The sequence below is a fragment of the Pocillopora damicornis genome, chromosome 5, assembly GCF_964200805.1.
Source record: "Pocillopora damicornis chromosome 5, jaPocDami1.2, whole genome shotgun sequence".
In the NCBI taxonomy this organism is placed as follows: Eukaryota; Metazoa; Cnidaria; class Anthozoa; order Scleractinia; family Pocilloporidae; genus Pocillopora; species Pocillopora damicornis.
Genome location: NC_142674.1, coordinates 17,333,796 through 17,358,224, shown reverse-complemented (window position 1 = coordinate 17,358,224; position 24,429 = coordinate 17,333,796). Strand labels below are relative to the sequence as shown.

Genomic DNA, 24,429 nt, shown 5'->3' with positions numbered 1-24,429 from the left:
CAATGATTATGATAATGTTGTGTGTGACAGCTCTTTAAGAGATCTAAATATTTTTTTATTTAATTTTGTTTCAGATGTGGAAGACAACATAGGAGTTGGCTTCATGATCATCCGAAATATCGGAGATTTATTACCCAAAGCGTTTGACGCGAAGACGTGGTATGTTACATGCACTAAATGCATCGAAAGTACGTTTGGATAGAATTTTTAAACAATCTTGGTTTTTCCCCCTAGTATTTAGAAGAGACTATTTCGTGGTTAGACTACGAGCAGTCCCTGCCTTGAAGCGAAGTCTGTCGCACGAGTTAAAAGAAATTGAGGAAAGAAAAGAAATTGATGTAAGCACACCACGTTGAATTTTGGGTGTGAGGGGCGATAACGTCTTTTTTTCCCCACGGAATTTATTTTAATCGTGCGACGGACTGCACCGAGAAGAAGGGACTGCTGGTAGTGTATATTGTGGTTTGATTGAGAAATGGAATATGTGCTAGAAATAATTAAAAGCAGTTTGCGATTTGCTCTAACTGCTTTTGCTTGTCTTTTTTTTACTTTTGATAAAACTCATATATTGATTTATTTTAAGCGAGCCACGCTGTAGTTTGTGAGTGTTATAAGCATAAATGATTTCCAAGTTTGACATCTGCAGTTCCTGTTGACCCTTTAACTCCCACGAGTGACGAGGGTAGAATTTCTCCTTACAATATCGATACAATATCAAGCAGACAAGTGATGAGAATAAAGAAAAATATAAATTCAGGGATTATTAGTTGATCCAATACCCAATTCTCCGAACTAGCATCGTAAGAATTGTATGGCAGACAGTAAGGAGAATTACTACTGAGATCTTGGAAGTACAAGGTTAATCTTGTTCGGGCTTAGCTCTCCTTATTTCTTCCTTGTTTGATATAATCTCTGAAAACTATTTTTTCTCCCCCAATGTGTATATTCTGTGTTTTTATCAGCAAAAGCGAGGCGAATTATCCTCGCATTGCCTCATGAGGATTTTTATGATATAATCAAGGTCCCTTTTTTACTTTTACAGCGACTCGAAGTACAACGTTGAAGTCAGCTCTGATGTCGTCTCTGTCAAGTTACCTCAGATGGAAATGGCTCCCTTAACATATCCTGTCCGCATTGCCTTTGCCAACAGAATTGTTAGTTGTTATTTGTTACTAATTTTAGCTAGGATTTGTTTAAGAAACTAACCGAAGAATGTTTAAGTTGTCTTCTCTTAAATAAGCCTGGTTTACCCTGTGATCAATTCAACTGCTCGTCATGTTGGTTTATTTGTCATCTTTCCTTTCTGTTAGGTGAATCTATCGTCTTACATTTGTGTGCACTGGAATTATTCAGTACCGTGAGTATAATAATGAATAGCTTTAATTTTATGTTGTTGCATACTGTCTAATTTACCATAGAGACACTTGTTTAGTCGCGCCGCGTTCGGGCCCGTGTACACATTTTCGTTACGAGTTGTCGTGAGCGGGAGAACATGGTAACCTAGAAACCGCCAATCGGAGACACTACAAGAGTTGCACGTCGTCGTTATGGCAAAAACCGCTATAAAATATACTATAATCGAATATGACATTTACAGGTACTTTTGGTTGACGTCTTTTGCCATCATTACGAAAAACATTGGCTATGCTTCAACTTCCGAACGGTTTTCATATACAAGAGTGATACTGGCGTTTGCTAAGATGTAGCTTCATCGCTCTTGCGATCTAAGGATCCAGACAACCATTCGTCATTTGCCCTTCTTTTTCTTTAAGGATACCCACATCACAAAAAGGCTGCCCTTTAGCTTAAGTACGCTTACCTTGCATCCCAATGTGCAAGGTTAAACTTTGCATACAAAAAGATTCTCAATTCATGATTACGTCAAGTAGCATTAAAGTAGTATTTCGATATTCTACATGGTAGTCTATAGTGAGACTACCGCAAAAATTCCACTACGGACACAATGAAAACAGTTATTCAGGAACCAGAAGACACGTTGTGATTGCTAAGCCTGCCTATTGTTTTTCGTTACCATAGAGACACGCGTGGTGGTGGATGGTCACGTTACGGGTGTAAATCAGTGAAGTCCAATAGAACTCACACAGTTTGCTCTTGCACTCAAACGGCTTTTGCAGTCCTGTCAGACTTAAATCTTCAGGTGAGGTTGATGATTGTGAAGCTGTTACAGCAAAAAGCAACAACAACGACAACTTTACTACCTTGTTTTCAGAAGACATGCATGTACAATAACGATGGTTACCAGAACAGCTAAAAATCTAATCTGGTCGAGTACCATGATAGATATTTAGAATTGAGTTGTTGGCAGTAGATTGTAAATAAGAAAGGAAAGAGAAAGAGCTGCAAGATAAAGATATATAACCCTTTAACTCCCAGACGTGATTAACATGTTACTTCTCTCTATAATATCCATTCCGTATCCTGCAAACAGGTAATGAGAATTTCTCAACTGATCATGGAGTAGTTGTTATCTTGATCTAATACCAAATTCTCGTAGCTTATTTAGAAGAAAACCGTATCAGTCAGAAGGGAGAATTAACAATCAGATCCTGTGAGTCAAAGGGTTAACTTAAAGATAAAGAAATGAAATGAAATTGATGTTTCGTATGGATTATCAGTTAACCCTATAACTCCCAGATTAAATTTGTAATTCTCCTTACTGTCGATCATACAATTCTTATAATGTTTGTTCAGAGAATTTAGTATTGAATCAACTAATAATCCTCTAATTGATCTTTTTTTTCTTTTATTCTTATCACTTATCTGGTTGATATTGTAAGGAGAAATTCTGTCTTGGTCACAAATAGGAGTTAAAGGGTTAATTTATTTTTAAATCTCTATGAAGGTGAATCTCAGTTTTTCCTTCAGAGGAGGTTGTTTTGAGTTTCCAAACTATTGCAACGGGAAAGTGAATGTAAAATTGTCAATAATTAGTTCGAACAAGATTATTATAATTGGTAGATCTATCAGAGTCTAAATCTAGTTTTATTGAGAATACACATTGGAAAAAACTGATCCAAATGATCCAGGGGAAAGATTGAAATGAAATTAGTTCATAAATTGAGAATCGTGAAAGAAAACTGAGTTCAACTTGTTTAAGTCGTTTTTGATGTTGTTGTTCTTGTTGTTCTTGTTGTTGATTTTGTGGTTGATGTTTTTCTGAAAGAGGTGGCGTGTTGTTTCAGTGTCACAAATAATTTTTTCTATTTTTCGATTTTTTACCAGTATCCCGAGCAAGCAGCCTTTGCCATGCGTTTGGTGACGTACATTGGTATTTCGGTGTCCCTGGTTCTGTTATTGAGAGCTTTTATACTATTCTTGTGTCTAAGGTAATTTTTATTTGATTTTTGTCATTTTACTGACCTGACCTTCTCACAACGGTCGTAAGCAATTATGGAAATATTCCATATCGTTATATCATGATCTCATCTCCCATGGGCACTTCTAATACAAAATTGAACAATACAATATTGAGCCCACGCACTTCTCGTAAGCGTAGGAAGCGGAGCTCTCGGTGTTTTGGTGAAGTATTGTTTTCCAAAAATTCCTAAATTGGAGGCACCTGCAAAATTCCCTTTCAAAAAAATTGTAAGGTGTTAAGTGCAGTCCGGTCAAAGTCCGCTGCAAAAAGTTGTAAGCGCATTAGAGCATATTCTTTTAGAGGATGCGCTGTATAAACGCATTATTATCTGTACCATCACTATTTTGTCTTTACAACAATTTGAAGAGCAACTCAATAACAATTCATAAGAACCTTATTGTAGCGGTTTTCGTTTCGGAGCTGACGTTCCTCTTGGGAATCAACAGAACGGCAGATCAGATTGGGTCAAATACAAAGCTAACTTATGTTTACAGTAGGGTGATTAAGTATTATCAATTGAGTTGATAAAGTAAATTGGTCACCGTAAATAGTTTCAAAGCTAGCTTTGAAAAATGACAGCGTTCACTCAATGGATACTTTTACGCAAGTAAACGTCTACTTCAACTATGGCCAATTTTTTTTTTAACGCATGTTCATTAGCGCAAAAACGCAACATTGGAAATCTAGCTTTAGCTTTCTTTAAAACATATTAGTTTGGCTTCTGATCTTAAGACGTTGCTTTTATTTTTGTTTCATTGCAGAGATTGTGTCAGTTGATCGCCATAGTGCTGCATTATTTCTTCAGCGCCTCCTTCTCGTGAATGTTCGTCGAAGGTCTGCACATGTATCGCAGGCTCAGGGAAAAGAGGAATATAGACACTGGCGAATTGTCCTTCTATTTCTTCATGGGGTGGGGTAAGTGGTACGAATGTTGTCCAACAGGGAATGTATGGTATCAATCCTTTGAAGTGACTAACCCTTAAATTCTCCCTCTAACATCCATACATTATCCAGCAAACAGGAAGTGAGAATACCCAAATTATTAGGTAGAAGTTGTTATCTTGATCCAACACCAAATGATTGGGACTTATTTACAAGGAAATGTTAAGCAACTGGAGGAGAGAATTAACAATTACATCGTGGGAGTAAATAGTTTAAATTTCGTGAGTTGTAAGCAGACATTTTTCGTAAAAAAAAAAAACCGGAGTAGGGGGGATGGAAGAGGAATGATTGGTACAAGAAACTTAACAAAAGTCACAAATTTTAAAATATTCACTCGCCATCACCTATTTGAAGATAAGTTTGATTTTGAAAATTAATGCTTTCAAATAATAATAATAATAAAACATATCTGAATTATAAAACAAGGATTTCTTTGCAACGAGTGTGTTTTTTTTTTGTCTCAGGATGTCCCGCTATTGTGGTCGGAGTTTCCGCTGGCTTAGCGAACGAGGGCTACGGAAACCAGAGGTTGTAAGTAAACTTACAAGTATGGTCTCTGTAGAACCTTTTTCCTAGTCCCCGTAAACAGTTTGTTTGTACTTTTAACATTCCTAGACCACGCAATAGATAGTGATAGTTCCCATTAATTTCGCGACATTTGACATTTTATTATTATTATTTTGCAGCTGCTGGATGTCGACAGATGGAACACTTATCTGGACGTTTACGATTCCTGTCAGCATCATTGTCGCGGTAAGTAGCTTCACGAATGATCCCACTCCTGAAAACACATGTCAATGTTAACGGCAAACCCAGAGGTAAATCTCCTGTGGTAAACTGATTACAAATTGAATTCAAAATCTTTGTAAAATCATCCAGTGATATCTCTAGGAAGCTGGTCTCATTCCCGTTCTCCTTACAACATCATCACACTATAAAGCAGGGCGGTGATGAGGAAAAAAATAAAAAGATATCAATTATATTATTACTCGATTCAATACCAAATTCTCCAAACTAATATCATAAGAATTGTCGTACTAATGAGGAGAGTTAATGTCAACTGTCCACTTTTCACCCGTTCTTCCTCATCTTGTTTTCCCATCCTCCTCTCCACTCATAATCTCGTTGCAGATACTGTGTTGATGAACGGTGGGCCCGTTTTATTTCGTTTTGTGACATAGGGCCGGTTATTTAGACAAAGTTTAACCGTTGTTTAACAAAACCACGCACTAAGCTATCCATAATTTAGCCGAACCTCTTGGAAATAAAATTTATCTTAATTAAATCAACCCTCTTATAGAGAATACCTGAGGCTCGCTGCCTGCGCAAAATCGCGGTTTGGGTTAGACGTCGTGTAAATAACCGGCCCATAGTGTTTCCCTCAATGGCATTCTTTGGCTCAGTTGACATGCATGTTGCTGTGGCAAACAAAACAAACAATTACATAGAGATGACGGTCTGAAATTGTCCATATTTACACACACCTTTTGTATTTGTGGAATGGTGCAGTATTTGAATATTATTACATTAATTGATTTAGTATGTCGTGTTGTTCATTGATTTTCTTTTAATCATCTTAGCTCAACACTCTCGTATTTATCATGGCGTTGTTCGCATCACTTCAAAAACAAACAAGAAAGAGACGTCGCCGGCATCACCACCATCACCATGACGACGAACAATCTAACTTGACGTAAGATAACACTTTTGACTGATTCATGAGCGTACTAATCGTCTCTTGCTAAAGCCTGGTTTACTCGAGCGACGTGAGCACAAACACAAGCATAACAGCTCAAAGAGAAGCAAGCACGAATCAAGCGCAACGATCAAAATTTGTCCTTTTTCTTGTGCTACTCTTTGTGCTCGTCGACGTTCGTTTTCAATTGGCATACTTTCCTGATGCTCGCGTTTGTGCTTACGCTTGTGTTTGCGTCGCTGGGGAAAACCAGACTTAAGCGTAAAAGACTATTAAACAACTTTTCACCGAAGTAGAGGTGGCTCGTGATGGATATTGGGGACCTTACGATCCGACAACGGCGACGGCGACGGCAACGTGAGAAGTCTGGGTCGAGCGGGGCCACGTCGTGTTGGCGTTCCCGCCAAAATTGAGATTACGAATTTTACGAGCGAGAACGTTGACGACGGTCATTGATGTTTATCGTGTTTAAGTCAACGAAAGTTTTTTAGAAAGCCATGCCAAAGTTCCGTGACACTATTCTCCTGGCTCATGCTTCCCGTTTGATTAACGCTGAAGAATTCGTGCTTCTCTACGATTTACACAAGCCTAAAAATCCGGATTTACCGTACACTAACTACGAGTGTTTCGATCTCGACAAGATGACCGATGATGAATGTAAAACTGAGTTTAGATTTTACAAGAATGACATTTACAACTTGGCAGAGGTGTTTACTTTACCGGATCGGATCGTTTGCTACAATGGTGTAAATGTCGACATGGTTGAGGCATTGTGCATTTTTCTTAAAAGATTTGCCTATCCCTGTAGATACGTAGACATGATACCCAGATATGGAAGGCCAGAACCACAATTGTGTATGATCTCAAATGCTGTTATGAACAAGATGTATCAAACATGGAACCGACTTCTCAATGATTTGAACCAGGATTGGTTAAGACCCGATCATTTAGAGGAGTTTGCCGTTGCAGTTCACAACAGGGGAGCTGCTCTTGACAACTGTTGGGGGTTTGTTGACGGTACTGTGAGGCCCATATGCCGACCAGGACAAAACCAAAAGTGCTTATACAATGGTCACAAAAAAGTCCATGCTATAAAGTTTCAATCTATCGCAGCACCCAGTGGCCTTGTTGCCAACCTGTTTGGGCCTGTCGAGGGAAAGAGACATGACAGTGGGATGTTAGCTAGATCTGAAGTGTTAAACCAATTGCAACGATTTTCAGTGGACACAAATGGGAACCCCCTGTGTATTTATGGAGATCCGGCATATCCTCTTCGACTACATCTGCAAGGACCTTTTCGAGGGGCTGGACTAACTCTCATACAGTCTGCATGGAATGAATCTATGAGTGAAGTCAGAGTTTCTGTTGAATGGATTTTTGGTGATATAATAAATTATTTTAAATTTCTGGATTTCAAAAAAAACTTGAAAATAAGTTTAAGTGCTGTTGGCAAAATGTATGTGACATGTGCCCTTCTTCACAATGCTCGTGTTTGTTGTTACGGATCCACCACATCAGACTACTTTGATGTTTCTCCCCCAGAAATTGGGGATTATTTTCACTAAGTCTGCCAAACAGGTTTTACAAAAGTTACATAACACTTTTCCTTTCGAAAATTGAACTGCTTTTTAATAAAAAAAAATTATGCAATCGAGAAAGGCTAACATATTGGAATTAAAGTGAAATAAATGCCACCAAAACAAACTATTAAATGAGAACAAATAATGGTGAGCATGTTTACAGAGAGTAATGCAATTCTATAGTTGGATAAGCCCTATTGCCTTGATAAAGGCTCAGCCCCAGTTTTGATACTGGCATAACATCAATTCGGCGACTTTCAAAGGTTGGCAAAATTAAGCAACATTTCCTTTACAACTATATATGTAAACAAGTAGTTATTATTATAAATCTTTAATTTTTAACTTCCTTGAAAATGTTCAAGTTAATAAAAATGTGAACTCTTTGTGCATTTAAATGACCTCTTGCAGAGATTGACCAGCATCACTTCCCAGCAAACTTTTTCATTAGTTCCATAAGTGCAAGGGTTTGTTGTTGGTGCTGTTGCATCATGTTTGCATTCATTTGCATAAACTGCTGCATTTGCTGCTGCTGAAGCTGCTGGGTATCTCTAGTTTGCTTGTTCATCATATCCAATTGCTGTTGTCTTCCTTCCTGCTCCTTTGCTTGCAGTGCTAACTCTTGCCTTTTTATCTCCAATTCATCACGTTTTAAAGTAGCTTCTACTGCTGCCCTATCCTTCAGGTAAGCCAGAGTGCTTGCACCACTAGCTCTGCCCTTTTTCGGTCTTGCTCCTTGCTGTTCATCGGCATTCCTTTTGGCACTATCTTTAAAAGTTTCCAATGATCTCTTCCGCATTTCCTCTGCTTTCTTTGCTTCTTCTTCCTGCTTTTGTTTTGTTTGATCTGTGATTTTGTCAGACTCATCAAAGAGTTCAATGGTTTCATCTAACAGTTGATCTAGTTCCTTGTCCTCTTCAGGGGCAATACCTGAGGCTCTGTCTTCTTCCCTGACTTTTTTCCTTCTTCTCTTTTCCATTGTTGAATAGTGGTCACGAACAGACCGTTGAGTAACACGGAATTGGGGATAAGGAATAGCATTTAAGGATACTGCCAGCTTTTCCCAATCATCTCCTCTCTCACTAGTTCCTTTCTTGTGCAGCCATGGCTGCAAAAGCATCAATTCCCTCAACATAAGCAATTCGTGTTCTTCATTCCATTTCATGGATTGACTGAAAGTGCAGTGCAACAAAAATTACTTCATGAGGAAGAAGTATCAGTATATCAGCAAAATTTGCTAACAATAAAATTATCATTGTATCTGAGATTTACTAGCACTTGGTCCTAATCATGATCAAAGTTTTTAAAACAAATAACATAACTTGCTTTGGGTGGTATTAACTAGATCATCATAATATTAGACAATATCTTTGTTTTCTTTAGTCCTCCAATAAATTAGCTGAACTTGTTGACAGATAAAGAAATGATCATGAGAATACATGATGGCTATCCTTTGCCTTCCAAATGAGGGAAACATACAATTAAGGTTGGAAGGACGCTTTCAAATGAAGACAGTCATGAATTACTAAAAAAATGTGTAGCATTTGGAGCAAAATATTGGGCAATCAATAAAGTTTGGATTTTGTAAAATAATTCTTATTTAATTAGGAAACAGTGGAAATTATGTGAATGTCTCTGTTTTGTATTTGTTTTTGATTCAGTTATAAATAAAGCAATATTTGCGGTATCGGAATTCGTCGATATAACTGTTCAACCCAGCCAGTGAGTTCCTTGTAAAATAAGGTTAATCTACGATTATAAATGAAAATTAGCTCAATGAAAGTATTTATACACTTTGCATCGGTCGAATCTAGTACCGCTGCCGACAAAATCTCTCTACTATTTCCTAGCAAACCCAAAATAAAATTAAGCTTAATTGTTCTCTTTTTTTGATCGAGAAAAAAGTTGGAAAGTAAGTGATAAGGAAGCTCAGTGATAGCGAGTGAAGTACAATCACAAACAAATACAAAGCAAAATAAGTCAAATCTCTCTCCATTCAGTTTGTGGTCGTATACTAAAGACTCCACGCTCTGTTCGTTTCGGATATTTCAAACAAACTAGTATTCTTTAAATTTAGTCGCAAAGTCTCGTTTTTACCTTGATTCCTTTGCCATAGTTGGGTTTTAATTTCCACGTTTTCGCACAACGTCAAACAAGGCTTCTAAACGTCCGCGCGTGAAGGGACACCGCCGTCTCAGAAATCTACTCATGCGCAGTATGTAACCGGAAGTAAAAAAGTCCCACGTCGCCGTCGCCGTTGTCGGATCGTAAGGTCCCTATTTACCGAGCTGTGAAGCGGTGAGATTAAATATCAACCGCTAACTTCCTCCACTGAGGTCAATAGTTAACTACCACGCGATAGATAACGGAAGACATCAGATTTATGCAGACCATGTATTCAAAACCGCTTCCCTCAAAAGACCAATCTCGAACTGCTCAGTAACTGAGAAATGTTATAATACCTTAAAATGATAAAATGAAATTTACCGAATCCCTCCCATAAGGTTCTGGAGTATTCTAATGATCCCCCATCTGAAGTGAGGTGCCCTGTTCTTTATAGAGTAGTTCTTAATTTAATGCGGAAAGGCAATGGAGGATTTCTCTCATCTAGTTGTTTTCGGTAATAAAACCGGGATTGCACCGCTTCTACCCCATCAGAGCGTGATCGAAATTTTAGTCCTAATTAACTCTTATTTCACGCAAAAAGGAACTGGGTTGAAAAGCTTATTAAAGAGAAAAACAGGCTAAGGAAGCGTAGAGACGAAAATTTAATTCGGTACCTGAACACATATAATCAACAATAAGCAAAATGCCTGTTTCCTTTTCATTTTCAACTCTCAAAAGATGTGAGGACTCGTCTCGAAGTTAATAAATGCTGAATACCTTTAATTTGCTGTGTTGTAGTTCTTCGGTCTTCCCTCCCCCTCCTTTGGCCGATATTTTAAATAACCGCTTGTTTGAGGAAATACTGTTTGGCAAATTTTCATTGTTTCATCTCCATTCTGAGTACCACAATGTTATCCTTCTCCCGCTTGTCACGTCCTTTTAAAGTTCATTGTCAATTACCAACAAATAAAACAAGTAGGTTTCGTTTCATTCTTTAACTCTCAGACTTGATCAACATGTAACTTCTCCCTGAGGTTCCAGTTTGTTATCTTGTAAACATGTCATGAGAACAGTCAGTCTTATCAGCCGGAGAATATCATTCTGAAGTAATACCAAACCCTTCCCTCTAATTTTCAAGGAAATGCATCGTGGTAAGAGGAGAGAATTTCCAATTGGATCTTGAGGGTGAAAGGGTGAACTAACCTTTTTCTTTTCCCCTTCTTCTTTCCCACTTTTCAATTCATGCACTCTCCCTCCCCTCCCTGTTCGTATTCGCGAGACTATTCCATTTTCTCTCATTCCAATTTCTCACCCAACCTATTGATTTCATCTGTTTGACGAAAAGTTCGATTTCCGTTTTTTTTTCCTTAGAAACGCTCCTATCACCCTGGGGAGACGGCACCTCTCCGATTCCCGTATGATTTTGACGATGATGGAAACGCCACCAGCACATCTACCACGGAGCCATCCAGCAGTGGTTTCCGTTGCAGTGTAACGAGTCGGTTTACTACAGACAACAATGTCACGGATACTATGAGAGATGAAGATACCAGTGCACCAGGTGTGTGTTTGAAATGTAATTTCTCTCAAATATGCACCATACATTCTGCTCAGTCCAAGTAGTAAGAACGTGGCTTTAAATAAATTACAGTGATTTCTAGTCGGCCTCTATACCCTAGAGACCGAAGAAAAGTGCCCCCGCCAAATCCCCTTTCTTTTTCTTCAATGAAGACCAGATTTGTGCCCTACGAAGACTAGTTTTCCTTAATTACAGTCGTCCTACAAGAAATGTTCCTTTGCAATTCAATTCGGTGGGGAGAAAAGAAGAATCACCTAGAAAGTAAGGACAAGACTTAAAACACAAAAGCAATCAGAAGCAATCTCAAACCACAATCATACATGGAGCCAGGCTAACTGGTTTAGGGCAGAAGGGGCTGGGCATTGATTGCTGTATAGTGGAATTTATAATTGCTTTTTTTCAAGGAACCAACTCCTTTGAACCATTTTAGGAATGACTTATGGCTAGCAGAAACTGTACATTCTGTTTGTTTGTTTGTTTGTTTGTTTGTGTCGTCCAAGTCTTTCATTTCGCTCAGCGAAAATACGTTGTAATGGAGTTATTCCTCATTTCTGGGAACTAATTTTTGTTTGGTTGTTCAAATTTTTAGATGGAAAATCGCGAAAGGCCAAGTACCCTGATAATCCTGAACTCGGTAAGTCGTTTACAATGCGTAAACTCAAACATTTCTATGTTTAAACTCCTTTGTAGTCAATATTTTGATGGTCACGAAACGAAGAGGAAAATAAGGGGTGATATTACTTCGTCACGCAATATTATTGTACAACGAAACATCTGTAACACATCTTTGGTACAGTCAGTTAAAGGCTAACAGTCTTGTGAGTATATATAGATTGGGTAGCATTATAGGCGCACTCTGATTGGCTACTCAAACTCCAAATATCCCTTGCTAATCACCTCCGAGCAACGCGCGCGCGATTTGCGCCCGGAGAGATGGTAATCGTTGCAGGAAGAAATGCGTTCGGGTTTTTACCCAATTAATTATGCAAAAAATACAGTAAAATTGACCGACTTTAATGTGCTAGTGCTGAAGGAAGATTTTTCGTAAGAAATCGGTGGTGTTTTTACTTCAAAATATAATTCATTTGATTTTTATTTGTGGCACTTTTAGGAGCTTTGGTGTAATTTTAAAATTTACATGATTTTTTAACAAAGTACTCTCAAATGCTTGTTGCAAAAAGCGAAAAATAAAGCAACTTGAAGCCTTCAAAACGCGTCTTGGTATATAAGAAATCATGTCATGGTATATAAGAAATTACATGCGGGCACAAAGTTTGGTCCTTATATGAAAATAATATGAAATTAAAAAATTTGGGTGATTCAGAAAAGTGCCGGCAAAATAAAAGAGTTTGCGACGCACTGTGGTCAAGATCAGGACGCAAACAACACTTTCACCTTTACCGGTAACCCTTTAACTCCCAAGATCTCATTAGTAATTCTTACTGTCTGCCATATAGTTCTTTAGAAGTTAGTTTGGGGAATTTGGTAATGGATCAAGTAATAATCCCTAAATCCCTAAGATTTTTCTTACTCTCATCACTTGTCTGCTTGATATTTTATTGATATTATATTGATATTGTAAGGAGAAATTCTGTCTTGGTCACTCGTGGGAGTTAAAGGGTTAACCCCCTGTTACTATCCAGTATCTCAAGTGATCTTGTGTTGTACTTTCATGATCTCAGAGTTAGTCTTCATTTTATATTGAAAAAGTTTAATACATACAAGGATAAGTAACCCTTTTTCGAAATGTTTTTTACCCAGTAAATCATTTTTTTCTTTGTTTAGACTGGCGTTATCATTGTTGACGAATGTAAACTTTGCAGTGAATTTTGGGACCAAAGCAGCCTCCTTCTCATGTGCCGCAGCACGGCAGCTTCAAATTAAAGATGAATCTAAAAATTAAAGGTATATTTTTATATAAATGCACACCATCAAGAAAGACCCTTGGAGTAGGCAGAGTGGCTGAGTACTTAGGGCACTGGCCACCTGCTTAGGGACTTGCCAAGTGCTTAGGGACTTGTCATCCGGTGGTCCCAGGTTGTAGTTCTCCACTTTGCTACTCACTGGATTTGTTTTCAGTTGCACTGAGTTCCACTCGTTGGCTTTGCTCTGTTTACAGCCAATTTGTCTGCCTTTTACTAGTTGAGGTTCTTAAAAACTGTGTTGACGTTTATTTACTATGTTTATTTCCAATTTGTTTGAATTAATTATTTCTAAAATTTGTAAGCAAATTGAGAATAGAGAAATATATCATACGAACTGTTAATAGTGTTATTATCGTTATAATTAATTGTTATTATTATTGTTATTATTAATTATCATCATCATCATCATCAGAGCTTTAGGTATTTATTAGCGGGTCAATATATGCAACAATTTTAGTATAGTGGGTGACCTTCATTGTAAGATGTTTTTGACGAGTTCTTGACCCCAAGCAGTGATTTTTTTGTCAGATTACTTATGTCAAACTGCTGTTGGAGTTCTCATTTCTGGGAGTCAAAGGGCTAACTGTAATCTTGAGGGCTATAACTTCCTGATCAGTGCTCTTTGATCACAAGTGTACACTTTTTGCAGTACTTGACCTATACATAATTCTAGATATCTACTTGCTTTTTAAATTCACAAAATCGTGTATGGAATGTTTTTGTGTTTGTAATTAAAAGCGAACTGTAAATAGTAACACTGTGATCCTTTTTTTTTTTTTTTAGCCCCTTGCATTTGACAGGCCCTCTTCTTCTCGGTGGGCTCGTGCCGCTACCAATTATATTCCCAGTGCCCTACAACATTTTACTGGCTGCATCAGAAATGTTTACATCGATCACAAGTTCTTGGACCTCAGTCAGCCATTGTACAACAACGGAACCAGTGCTAAATGTAAAGCAATGGGCAACACGTGCGCCTATAAACAACCTTGCGGGCGAGGCACGTGTTTTAACTTACTTGGTACTCGCCGGTGTGACTGTTCCACTGGATTTGATGGAAGTCGCGGTGAAACAGGTATTGAATTTTTTTTACGGATATGTAAGTAATCTTTCCTCTCGCACTTACTTTAGTTTGAAGCGTTCGCAAGAGTACGGAATCTTTTGAAATATCTTCAAATACTTAGTATCTAAGATGCAGACAACAGTTCATGAGTTGTGCATGATAAAGGACACCTTATGAGCATTTAAATGTATGCGGTTCCTTGTTATGAGAAATGTATCGTCGAGTTTATCTGATTTAGTGGATCTTCAATTAATAAATGCACGTACTTAATCACCGGTATTTTCGCCTTGAATTATTGATCCATACCAGATTTTGACCCGACAGTTCTGAGAAAAGAGCGAAAAATCAGTTTTACTGTACATCTGACGAAGATCTGCCGATTTCAAAAACCCTGTGAACAATCCTCAGAGTTGAAAGATTCCCTTCCTTAACGTTAAGGGCCGAGTTCCTCAAATACTGTCTTCTGTTGTGTCAGCAATTTCTGTTTCTTAACCCTTTCACTGCCAAGATATCATTGGTAATTCTCCTTACTGTCTGTCATACAATTCTTATGATGTTAGTTCTGAGGATTTAGTATTGGATCAATTAATAATTCTGTAATTGATATTTTTCTTCATTCTCGTCACTTGTGTGCTTGATATTGTTTTGATATTGTAAGGAGAAATTCTGTCTTGGTCATTTATGGCAGGTAAAGGTTGATGTAACTCGGGTTAATTAATTTCCTAAACCCTTTAACTCTCCGATCAAATTTGTAATTCTCCTTACTGTCAACCACACAATTCTTACGATGTTAGTTCAGAGAATTTAGTATTGGATCAACTAATTATTCCCAAATTGATGTTTTTCTTTATTCTCATCACTTACCTGGTTGATATTGTATTAATATTGTAAGGAGAAATACTGTCTTGGTCACTCATGGGAGTTAAAGGGTTAAATTGGAGAGAAATTATCCAGGCCTCCAGTCAGCGTTTATTTTCTGGGATTCGCATTACCCTAAAATACCCCAACTAAGGAGAACGTCAATTTCTTATCACGGGTTCTTTGATGTAAATAATTCATACAAACTTCCTTGTTCAACAGGTGTGAAGTACACTAGGAGATTCTCAAGACGGAGTTTTAAGAGGGTGCCTGCCAACTCAAAGGTCAATCTTCTGTGGAGTGTTTCAATGAGATTCCGCACAGCTAAGCCTTCAGGAACTCTGTTTGAAATCTCTTTTTCGTCATCATCTTCGGTGCCGGAGGTAAGTTATGTAAATCAAGATACATTTTTTAAAAGCCATTGAACGTTGATATACTTACGTGAACTTCGTTTCTATTTCAGTTGGTTGATGGTAAACTGTCGTACAACTACAAAGAGTTGTTGGTTCTCAAAATTGCCTCACATAGCGGTGAATGGTACCCAGTGGCATCACAAGTCAGACATGAATTATCAAAAGATGTATTTGAAATTTCGTCAGAAGAATTGTAATCTATTCCATTGGTGGCGTTACAAACCCTCCAGGAAAACACAGCAAATTCTGTGTGCTGACATAGAATGACATTTTTTGTCGTAGATAGACGACGTCATCTTACACTGCCCTTATTTTAAATTGTAGAAGAAGAAGGAGTAGATGCATAGGTTGAAAAATTTTCGGACGGTAAATGGCGAAGTTACGCCTAAGAACTTATGGGTTTTAAACCTCATGAACTCGATGCCTTAGAACAAGGAGATCCTAGAGATTTTCTAACATTTATATCAATTTTAAGTAAAATGGTATAATTCGCGTTTTTCAGAGCGTAGATTTAAGGAAGGCATATCCACAGATGAAGAACTGTTCTTATTAGCTCAGGAATTAGCCAAAGAAGATCCTAAAAAAGTGGAAGAATTTTTCACGATTTTATTTCAAAAATGAATTTTGTAATTGTTTTGATTTTTTAATAGGTGAGCTTTCTGAAGAAGAGCATGCACATATTGCGCAGAGGATTGGATTATCATTGTTTAGGAGGTTAGCTCCACGACTAAGCCTAACTAGTAGTGAGCTGGAATGTTTAGAAAACGAGGTCATGTGTCTGGAGTATTATAATGCAGATAAATAAAATGTGTGTAAATTGAAATCATGTTCTCATTTTGTTCAATCATGGGTTCTTGGTGGCGTCGTCTATATTGTTACGCTCACTACCGATTCGTATCGTGGGTATGTGTACGCATTAAGGTACTCGTGTACGAAGACGATGACGTGTATAGAATACCTTACGACTGGGTTCCTTCTCTTATGATAGAAGATGTGTATAAACATGCTATGAAACCTCATTTGTATCTTCCCCATACTCGTATTCGTCACTTGATGACTCATGCGACATTACGAGGGAAAGTACACATACAATGTGTGGAATCGATTGTACGCATGGTGTTTGGGAGGGTATTGGATTGGTTACTACTGTGTGAATCATTTGTTCAAATTGTTATGGCTAAATAGAATAAGAAGACTCAATCCGATACAAAGAAGATACTCGATTACGATACACCCGGTGTCGTCGGCAGTCGAGGGAGCGTGTCTCAGTATGCTCAAGCTAAAGGTATTTCACGTCCCAAAACGAAAATTTTACAATCAAGTCTTTCAGACTCTGATGAAACAGCAGAACATTCGTCATTTTTCCACCCACGGAGATGCCAAAGACAGTATTGTCGAACGATTTAATAGAAGTGTGAAATCTAAAATGTACAAATATTTTACAGCGGCTAATACCTTAAAGTATGTAGACAACTTACCGAAACTCGTGTACCAATATAATCACACGTATCATAGAAGTATTCGCATGACTCCCGCCAAAGTCACTATGTTCAATCCCAAAGAAGTTTGGGACAATTTGTACGGCAAGTATGTGAATCTCAAGAAAAAAACCTCCTGCCTTTAAAGTGGGGGGTAAAGTGAGATTGAATAAAAAATTTAGAACTTTCAAAAAAGGATACTTACCTGGTTGGACTGAAGAGGTGTTTGTGGTACGCAAAGTCTTACCGGTTATGACTACCACCAATAAAATGGAAGAATTCGACGACACACCTTTGCAGGGTACGTTTTACGCCTGGGATTTACAAAAACTACAATTGGACGAATCCTCGTATTTTAGAGTGGAGAAAGTCTTGAAACGACAAAAAGATAAATTGTACGTCAAGTGGAAAGGATATCCCGCTAAATATAATAGTTGGATCCATAAAAAAAGATTTAAAGTGACGTGTGTACTCGTACTAATTAAGGAAAAATGAAAGTAAATCTGAAAAGTTTGCATTTTTTTTAAAGTGCTTTCCACTGAAGTGAGGTGACTGAGAGCAACAAATAAAATCTCTTTTTTTTTTTTTTTTGAAATTTATTTTAGAAATTTATTTTAAAAAAGTATAAAGGAAGACAAAAGTATCATGGTCAGCAAGGCAGTGGGTTTCTGAGGAAGAGAAGACCATTTAAGAACCGTTCTACTCGCTGACGCACCCTTAAACGATGGAGACGTTGAAGTAAACACATCATCTGTAGCGAGATGGGCGCGAAAACAAGCCGCTATCAATCCTAATCTCAACCTATTCACGATTCCACCTACGGATTTTTCTACTGCTAGTTACAGGTACGTCAAAGTACCACCTCAGACAGCGAGTATTACACCGATTCACGTTTACATAGAAAGACAATCGGATTACATTGATCTGGAGCGGAGTTTTGTGAAATTGTATTCGGGATTCAAGACAACGGGAAATGCCAATCTCACTTCACGCAATGACACTGTGAATCGCATGACAACTCCAGCCAATAACCTGGCGCACACACTCTTCAAACAAGTCAATTTCCGAGCTAATGGCACCCTTCTCACAGGACAAGAGGACATGTACCATCTCAAAGCCCACATACAGACGGTGTTGAATTACGACAGAGATGACGGAGAGACCATTGTTCAACCCACAGTTTGAAGGAATGAAATCGATTTTCCCGTGGCGATCGGCAAAAAAAACTTACCCCGAGAACCAAGTAAAATACCATTAACGACTTCCACGTTTAACTGCATGAAATTGTCCATAATTCTGATTGCCCGATTGCCTGATTGTCTGTTTACTTGTATGATTAGCTATTTGTAGATTTTGTGGCTGGTAACGAGTACTTTACTTTGTTTTGGTGGACCTCATTTGAAAACCGTTTTAATATCCTTACGTAAAGATCATTTAGCTCCCACACCAGGGGAGTAAATATAGCAGAATCCAAAAGATGGTTTCATACCTGTCAAGCTGATCGGTCAATATTTTCCAAGTTTCAGATGCCGGGGAACATTTTTGCAGGTTTACTCTGTTAATGAACAGTTTGAAAAATTCAGAAGACAAGTATCAGAGAAAGTCAGGACAAATGACAGAAAGTGATGGACCAAAAAGTAAGACATTTACTGTAAAATTCAGAAACAACAATTTGGATAAACATTGCATAAAAACGAGATCCCCATGCTTCTCCATACCTTACACAGAAAAACTGCCTCAACTTGTCCGGATAATCATCTGGTGATGAGCCTTCAAAGAAGGAAACGTAAAATCATTAAAGAACTTGTAACTGTTTAAGTAACTTTCGTTAACCTTTCTGAACTTCAGTTGTGGTACTCTAATTTCCTCCTAAGCACTTCAAAAAATTTATCAAACTAGAATCAAAAGTTAAAGAGGGCAAAATACAATGGAAGTCATTCATTTCTCCTGATTATTTTTGGTCGTTAAAGGTGAACCATTCCAAATAAGATCACAGCCGACCGAGTCGCAAAATAAAAAAGACTTGTTTGAGGTCAATAACAACTAGGCATTCCGCGCGCAAATTTGATAATAGCCTGGGACTTAGCGCGTGTTGTGTTGGAACTCGCCATGTGACTAATCGTCGTAAATATAGTTTACACACAGGAATTACATCTGATCTTCGCACAGTCAACAAAATCACTTGCAGTAATATCGGAGTAATTATGCCGAGAAAAGCGAGATCACTTTCGAAGAGGAAGACCATGTAATCCTTTATCATTATATCTTTCGGATCAAAAATGGCGGGCTTTTCAATCTTCGAAACTCTACACGTTGTGGATTCGTTGTAGTAAACTGTCTATTTGTTTTGGCTGCATTGGATAGCACCTCTGAACTCAGTAATCCTTTGGATACTTGGCGAAAGGAAGATCAGGATAATGTATCACCCGTTAAAACACTACAAAGGTTGGTGAAGTGTAATAGTAGTAGTATTTTTGGTAAAATTTCCGCACAGCCCCCAACTATCGCAAAACAAATATGTTTCCCCAATGGCAATGTGTTGTTTCTGTCATTGTTTTCTCTATCCAACCAAAACTGTTGTTGAATTGGCATGTGGCTGTAATTACACACCAAAAAAAATCCTTTTCCTCTCTCTGAACGAATAAAACATAGCATGGAAACGCACTGTTCAGAAATGATGAATTTATGGACAAACTACTGAACTCCTACATCATGAGCACTGTGGAACAGTTTGATCTGAACTGCACTGCAGCCAGAGTGTTGTTAAATGCCATGCCTGGGCTGGAAAGTGCTGCAGTTTTTCAGGATATGGTAAGTTTAGCAAGGTATTCTTAATCCTTCAACTCCCAAGATCTGATTTAAATTCTCTCCTCTAGCTGCTACACATTTCCTTGTAAATTAGTTATGAGAATTTGGTGTTTCACACTTTTCACACTTTTATTTTTTTTATTTTCTTACATATTTGCAAGATATTAGATCAAGATGACAACTTCTTCCTGATAAGTCTGACTATTCTCATTACCTTTTTTGCTGGATGATGTATGAATATTATAGGGAGAAGTTACTTGTTAATCACTTCTGGGAGTTAAATGGTTAATAATATTAAGATGTGACATTTTTTCATCAGCTTAATTTCCATGTTAAAGTCCAGAAATTGTGTCCAGTTTCTGTGGCATGGCACTCCCTTCCTTTTTAGAAAAAAATTAAATACTTAATATTAAATTGCACAATTTCTACTTTATTTCTATGGATGAAAAAAAATATATGAACCCTAAGATCATATGCTACAGGTATTTATATCATAGTTTACTGGTCTTACTTTACACAGCACTTCAGGCTTTGAACATTTTGGTCACCACACCTGAAAAAGAGAAAAAAGAAAATTTAGTTGACAAAATATTTAGCATCAAGTGGCCTCCTGGGGAAAATTAGATTTATCTCATTCTTGTACAGCTTCAGCTTCTGAATTAACTCAATTTTGTGTACATGTTTATTAACTGGGTGTAAGTAGAAGGTTGTTTTAGTTAGGTGATCCAAGGTAGTGTACAAGGTTAAGATATAGATATCTTATCTGACTCCCTTGGGAGAATATCAGGAGGTATGTGCTGTAACAAGTCACTTGATCATTTGATGTAATGAGAAGAACTGTAAGACTCTCTTCACTGAAGTTTGTGGGAAGCTTGTGAGAAACGTGTACTCAATCTGAAGGATAATTTAGAAACTTAACAAGTTTGAGCGAGGATCGACTATTAAACAGTAGCCGCTGTTTAGTGTAAAAATATGCTCGTACTTTTTTTTGGTGGACATTTATTTTGTCTAGAGAGGCCAAGAATTTTCGGAGAGTAAAGCTTGAGGAAAACTGTGTGCTTTTAGGAACGGATCATGTTTAAAGACAAAATATACGTGTATATATTACAGCCAAATTGAGGACGTATTCTTTTGCTTTTTATCCCTCAAATATTTTTTTGCAGTGCAGAACAATCAGCTTAGTGTTGAAAACGGATGTTGAATTTTCGAAGAGACTTCACAAACAAACAAACTTGTCTCTCCTTCGTTATCAACTTGGATCGACTTCTAAAGAAAAAAAAAGAGCAGAGCGATATGACCTTGTGAAATCAAACCAAAGAATCAGAAGCAAAATACTGATGCCACTTATGACTCCTTCGCTAATGACATGTGAAAAATAAATTGTTGGAGTTTTGAGCCATCGGTTAGCTCAGTTAAGAACTGGCATTGCCTGTGATTCCGACAATCGAGTTTTCACTGGATCATAAGCGTTGGAGTTCTTAGCGGAATCGGAAGAAAAGAAATTGCTCGGAATATTCCAACTCCTATTTCGTCAAGCTTTTGGCTCCACTTACGACTCCGACTCTCGATTTTCTCTGGGTCACTGGCACTCCTACGACTAATGAACAATTCGACACCAATTCTGTCTTTTGTGTAAACGAAACTTTAGATACTCTACCACATTCATCCCTCTTGAAAAACACTACTTTAACTCTTCAACTCCCAGATCAAATTTGTAATTCTCCTTACTGTCAACCATAGAATTCTTTTAATGTTAGTTCGGATAATTTAGTATTGGATCAGCTAATCCTGCCCGAATTGATAATTAATAATGACGTGCCGGCAAATTGGCTCTCGCTAATGAGTTCTGAAGTTAGGGAACACACTCGCGGCAAAGTAATTAATTTTTCTGTTACGAATAATTGGGAACTGGCATACGGTAGCCAGTTTACTTTATCAACTCAGTTGATAACATTAAATTAAATTTGAATCTCTTTCTTTAGTGCTGGAAGTTCAGAGGAGTGAGAATTGCAGTAAAGAAGACAATCAGAGCATTTTGTTGTTGTTTATAGCTCAAGGATGCCTTTATTTTATGAGAATTGACCTCAATGTTCTTAAACATCAGTATATTATGCAAATTTTTTTTATCTAAAAAGCACTTGCTCATCATAAAGGAACCACAAATATGTTACCTTAAAAACAAAACAAGCATAGCTAAGAAGGACAAAGACACACATGGGTCAAGAACTGGAAAGAAAAGCTGACTTGTTGAGGAAGCTCTACATAGTATCGGTGAAAAATAACTCGCAGATTCTACGTCATTTAGTTTGTTAAATAAATGTAGCACCCGCTCACTAAACATGATGAAAATTCGAAGAATTTGAATAAAACACGAAAGAGTTAAAAACAAGTCTAATTATAGCTGTGACATTTGTCATCGTAAAATCAGACAACAGGAGGAATTTTTTATCCAATAGAAACTGTTAGAATTCTCAACAAAACAATAATACTCTTATATCGAAGACGGATCGCCCAATAAACGTTCATTTGCGGCCAAACGAGGGAAAGACAGAGCCACAAGTGTGAACGTGAGCGCCAATGGCGACCCTCACAAGCCAGTTATCTTCACAATTACCAATTGGAGTAGTAGCATTTCTCCTCGCTTTCAACATTGTCCTCTCCTTCACTGCATCTCTTGGTAATGCTCTGCTTCTATTAGCATTTTATAAAGTGTCCTCTTTGCATCCCGCTGCAAAGGTCTGGTTTGAATGTCTAGCCACTACCGATATTTGTGTGGATCAATTTTCACAACCTCTGTTCGTAACTTTTTTATTTCTTTACATTGATCTTGGTAACACCGACATAGATATTTTGTATTACGTCGAAGAGGTTGTTTGTATATCCAACTATGTTTTGTTTGGAGTGACTGTACTGATATCAACAGCCATCAGTGTTGACAGACTTCTCGATCTGTTATTGAGGCTGAGATACAGACAAGTTGTGACACTAAAGCGAACTCAAGCTGTTATACTTTTATAACACTAGTGGTGGATATTTACCAAGCTGCCAAGTGGAGATGTTAATATCTACCCCTAGCCACCGGCACTTAGATGAGTATTTGTTTTTGTATATAATTTAATACTGTGAGATAAAATAATACAAAAACATGATTTTGAATAATATATTCCTGTAATAATCACAACATTTTCGGGCGCAAATCCCCTGGAAGTGAATGGAGAAGGATGTGCGGAGTAACGTTTTAATTACTACTTTTGGGTTCCTTATATCTATATATGGATCGAAATATGTCAGATTTTCGGAAGATACAAACAAAAAAATAATTTAATTTAATTTCGTGTGCAGAAATTTCAAAATCCTATCTAAATGATAAATACTTCCTTATAAGAATATCAAACAGTAAATAAATACTGAAAAAAGGCAAAAACCAAAATTTTTGAGATCGACATCAGAGTCACCACCGATCTTTTGATCGAAGATCGTGGTGTTATTTCACTTTCATTTAAAGGACACTCCCTGTCTCAGAAAAGAATTGTTGTCTTAGCCCAGCCTTGAACTGGGAGAGAAATCTGAAGTTTAGTATCATCCAATAATATTCAGTAAAACAAGATTGAAGGGCATATGAAAAGTCATTTACATAAATTCTGAACAAAACAAGTCATGGAATAACCGCTTGTGGCACTCTGGATTCAAAGACCAGAGAGTCAGGGACTCAGAATTTATGAGCGCTACTTGTTTTCTTGCTGATGGATTAATGATGAACTAAGCCACGCCGAAATGCCCTCGTTTATTTTGTCAAAGGACTTGCTCATGTCAAGAAACACGACGACGGACAGTAAGAAAATAACTGCCGTTGCCTATTTCTCTAAAAATCATAGCACAGTACTTCTCAAGATGAAAGTTGAAGTAATGGATTAGGCAATGTCAGCGTTATATGTAAGTGCTCGTGAAAAAAACAACTGAAAATGACTGAATGAGAATCCATTATTATATTAGCTCGTCTGTGTTTCTCGAAAACACCATCTATTGCTTGACTAAACTCGACATATTTGCTGACATAGTGCACCAGGAAGGCACGATTAGTGTCAACAATATTCAAACACAATATCCCGAGACGCCAAATGCCTGAAACTGTGGAGATAAAAAGTAAAAAATCATGCTTCCTTGGGACTTGGAATATCTGCCTTAGGCCAACTTCTGCACTAAGAATCGTCACAATGGGTCATTTATGTTTCAAACTTCGAAAACACTTTTCTCAGACAATGATTAGAAGCAGTGATGTGAAATAACAACATTCAAGACTAATCAGCTTAATACCACCTATCTAATCAACAAATTGGAATAGAGAACGGTGGGTCAGTAGCTGTCTACAAAAAGGATAAAATGTATTGGGTTAATAAAGTTTTGAGGATATGCTACTCCTGGTTGCTAAGCGAGTGTAAGCTGGGAATAGAAAAATATATATACACTTATCAGAACTAACGCAGCGCTACTGGATTTTCGTCAATCTTACTCTTTGATGGAGGCCAGATGTCATTTTAGTTTATGGTATCCTTCAAATCTACAGTTAGATCCAGACCAGCAATTTTGCTGCAATGAATGGAGTAAGCG

General features: G+C 37.6%; 2 protein-coding genes and 1 pseudogene across 3 annotated transcripts in view; 2 read left to right on the top strand and 1 right to left on the bottom strand.

Moving 5' to 3' along the window:
• LOC149045701 (cadherin EGF LAG seven-pass G-type receptor 1-like) overlaps nucleotides 1-16,358 on the top strand; it is a 36,622-nt pseudogene extending 20,264 nt beyond the window's left edge. The window contains exons 13-27 of the transcript XR_016186479.1: nucleotides 75-159; nucleotides 1,043-1,154; nucleotides 1,311-1,357; nucleotides 2,038-2,158; nucleotides 3,244-3,348; nucleotides 3,737-3,843; nucleotides 4,143-4,294; nucleotides 4,786-4,852; nucleotides 5,008-5,074; nucleotides 5,902-6,014; nucleotides 10,839-10,893; nucleotides 11,072-11,261; nucleotides 11,869-11,913; nucleotides 15,345-15,505; nucleotides 15,586-16,358. The product of XR_016186479.1 is annotated as a cadherin EGF LAG seven-pass G-type receptor 1-like (transcript). The remainder of the gene's footprint in view (nucleotides 1-74; nucleotides 160-1,042; nucleotides 1,155-1,310; nucleotides 1,358-2,037; nucleotides 2,159-3,243; nucleotides 3,349-3,736; nucleotides 3,844-4,142; nucleotides 4,295-4,785; nucleotides 4,853-5,007; nucleotides 5,075-5,901; nucleotides 6,015-10,838; nucleotides 10,894-11,071; nucleotides 11,262-11,868; nucleotides 11,914-15,344; nucleotides 15,506-15,585) is intronic.
• On the top strand, nucleotides 6,346-9,771 carry LOC149045703 (uncharacterized). Its single transcript, XM_089207427.1, has one exon. It carries the CDS (start codon nucleotides 6,515-6,517, stop codon nucleotides 7,580-7,582), a length of 1,068 nt encoding a protein of 355 aa, XP_089063553.1. The 5' UTR covers nucleotides 6,346-6,514; the 3' UTR covers nucleotides 7,583-9,771.
• Nucleotides 7,619-9,803, bottom strand: LOC149045702 (uncharacterized). The gene has a single exon (XM_089207428.1). It carries the CDS (start codon nucleotides 8,757-8,759, stop codon nucleotides 8,019-8,021), a length of 741 nt encoding a protein of 246 aa, XP_089063554.1. The 5' UTR covers nucleotides 8,760-9,803; the 3' UTR covers nucleotides 7,619-8,018.
• Nucleotides 16,359-24,429: the final 8,071 nt, after the last annotated feature.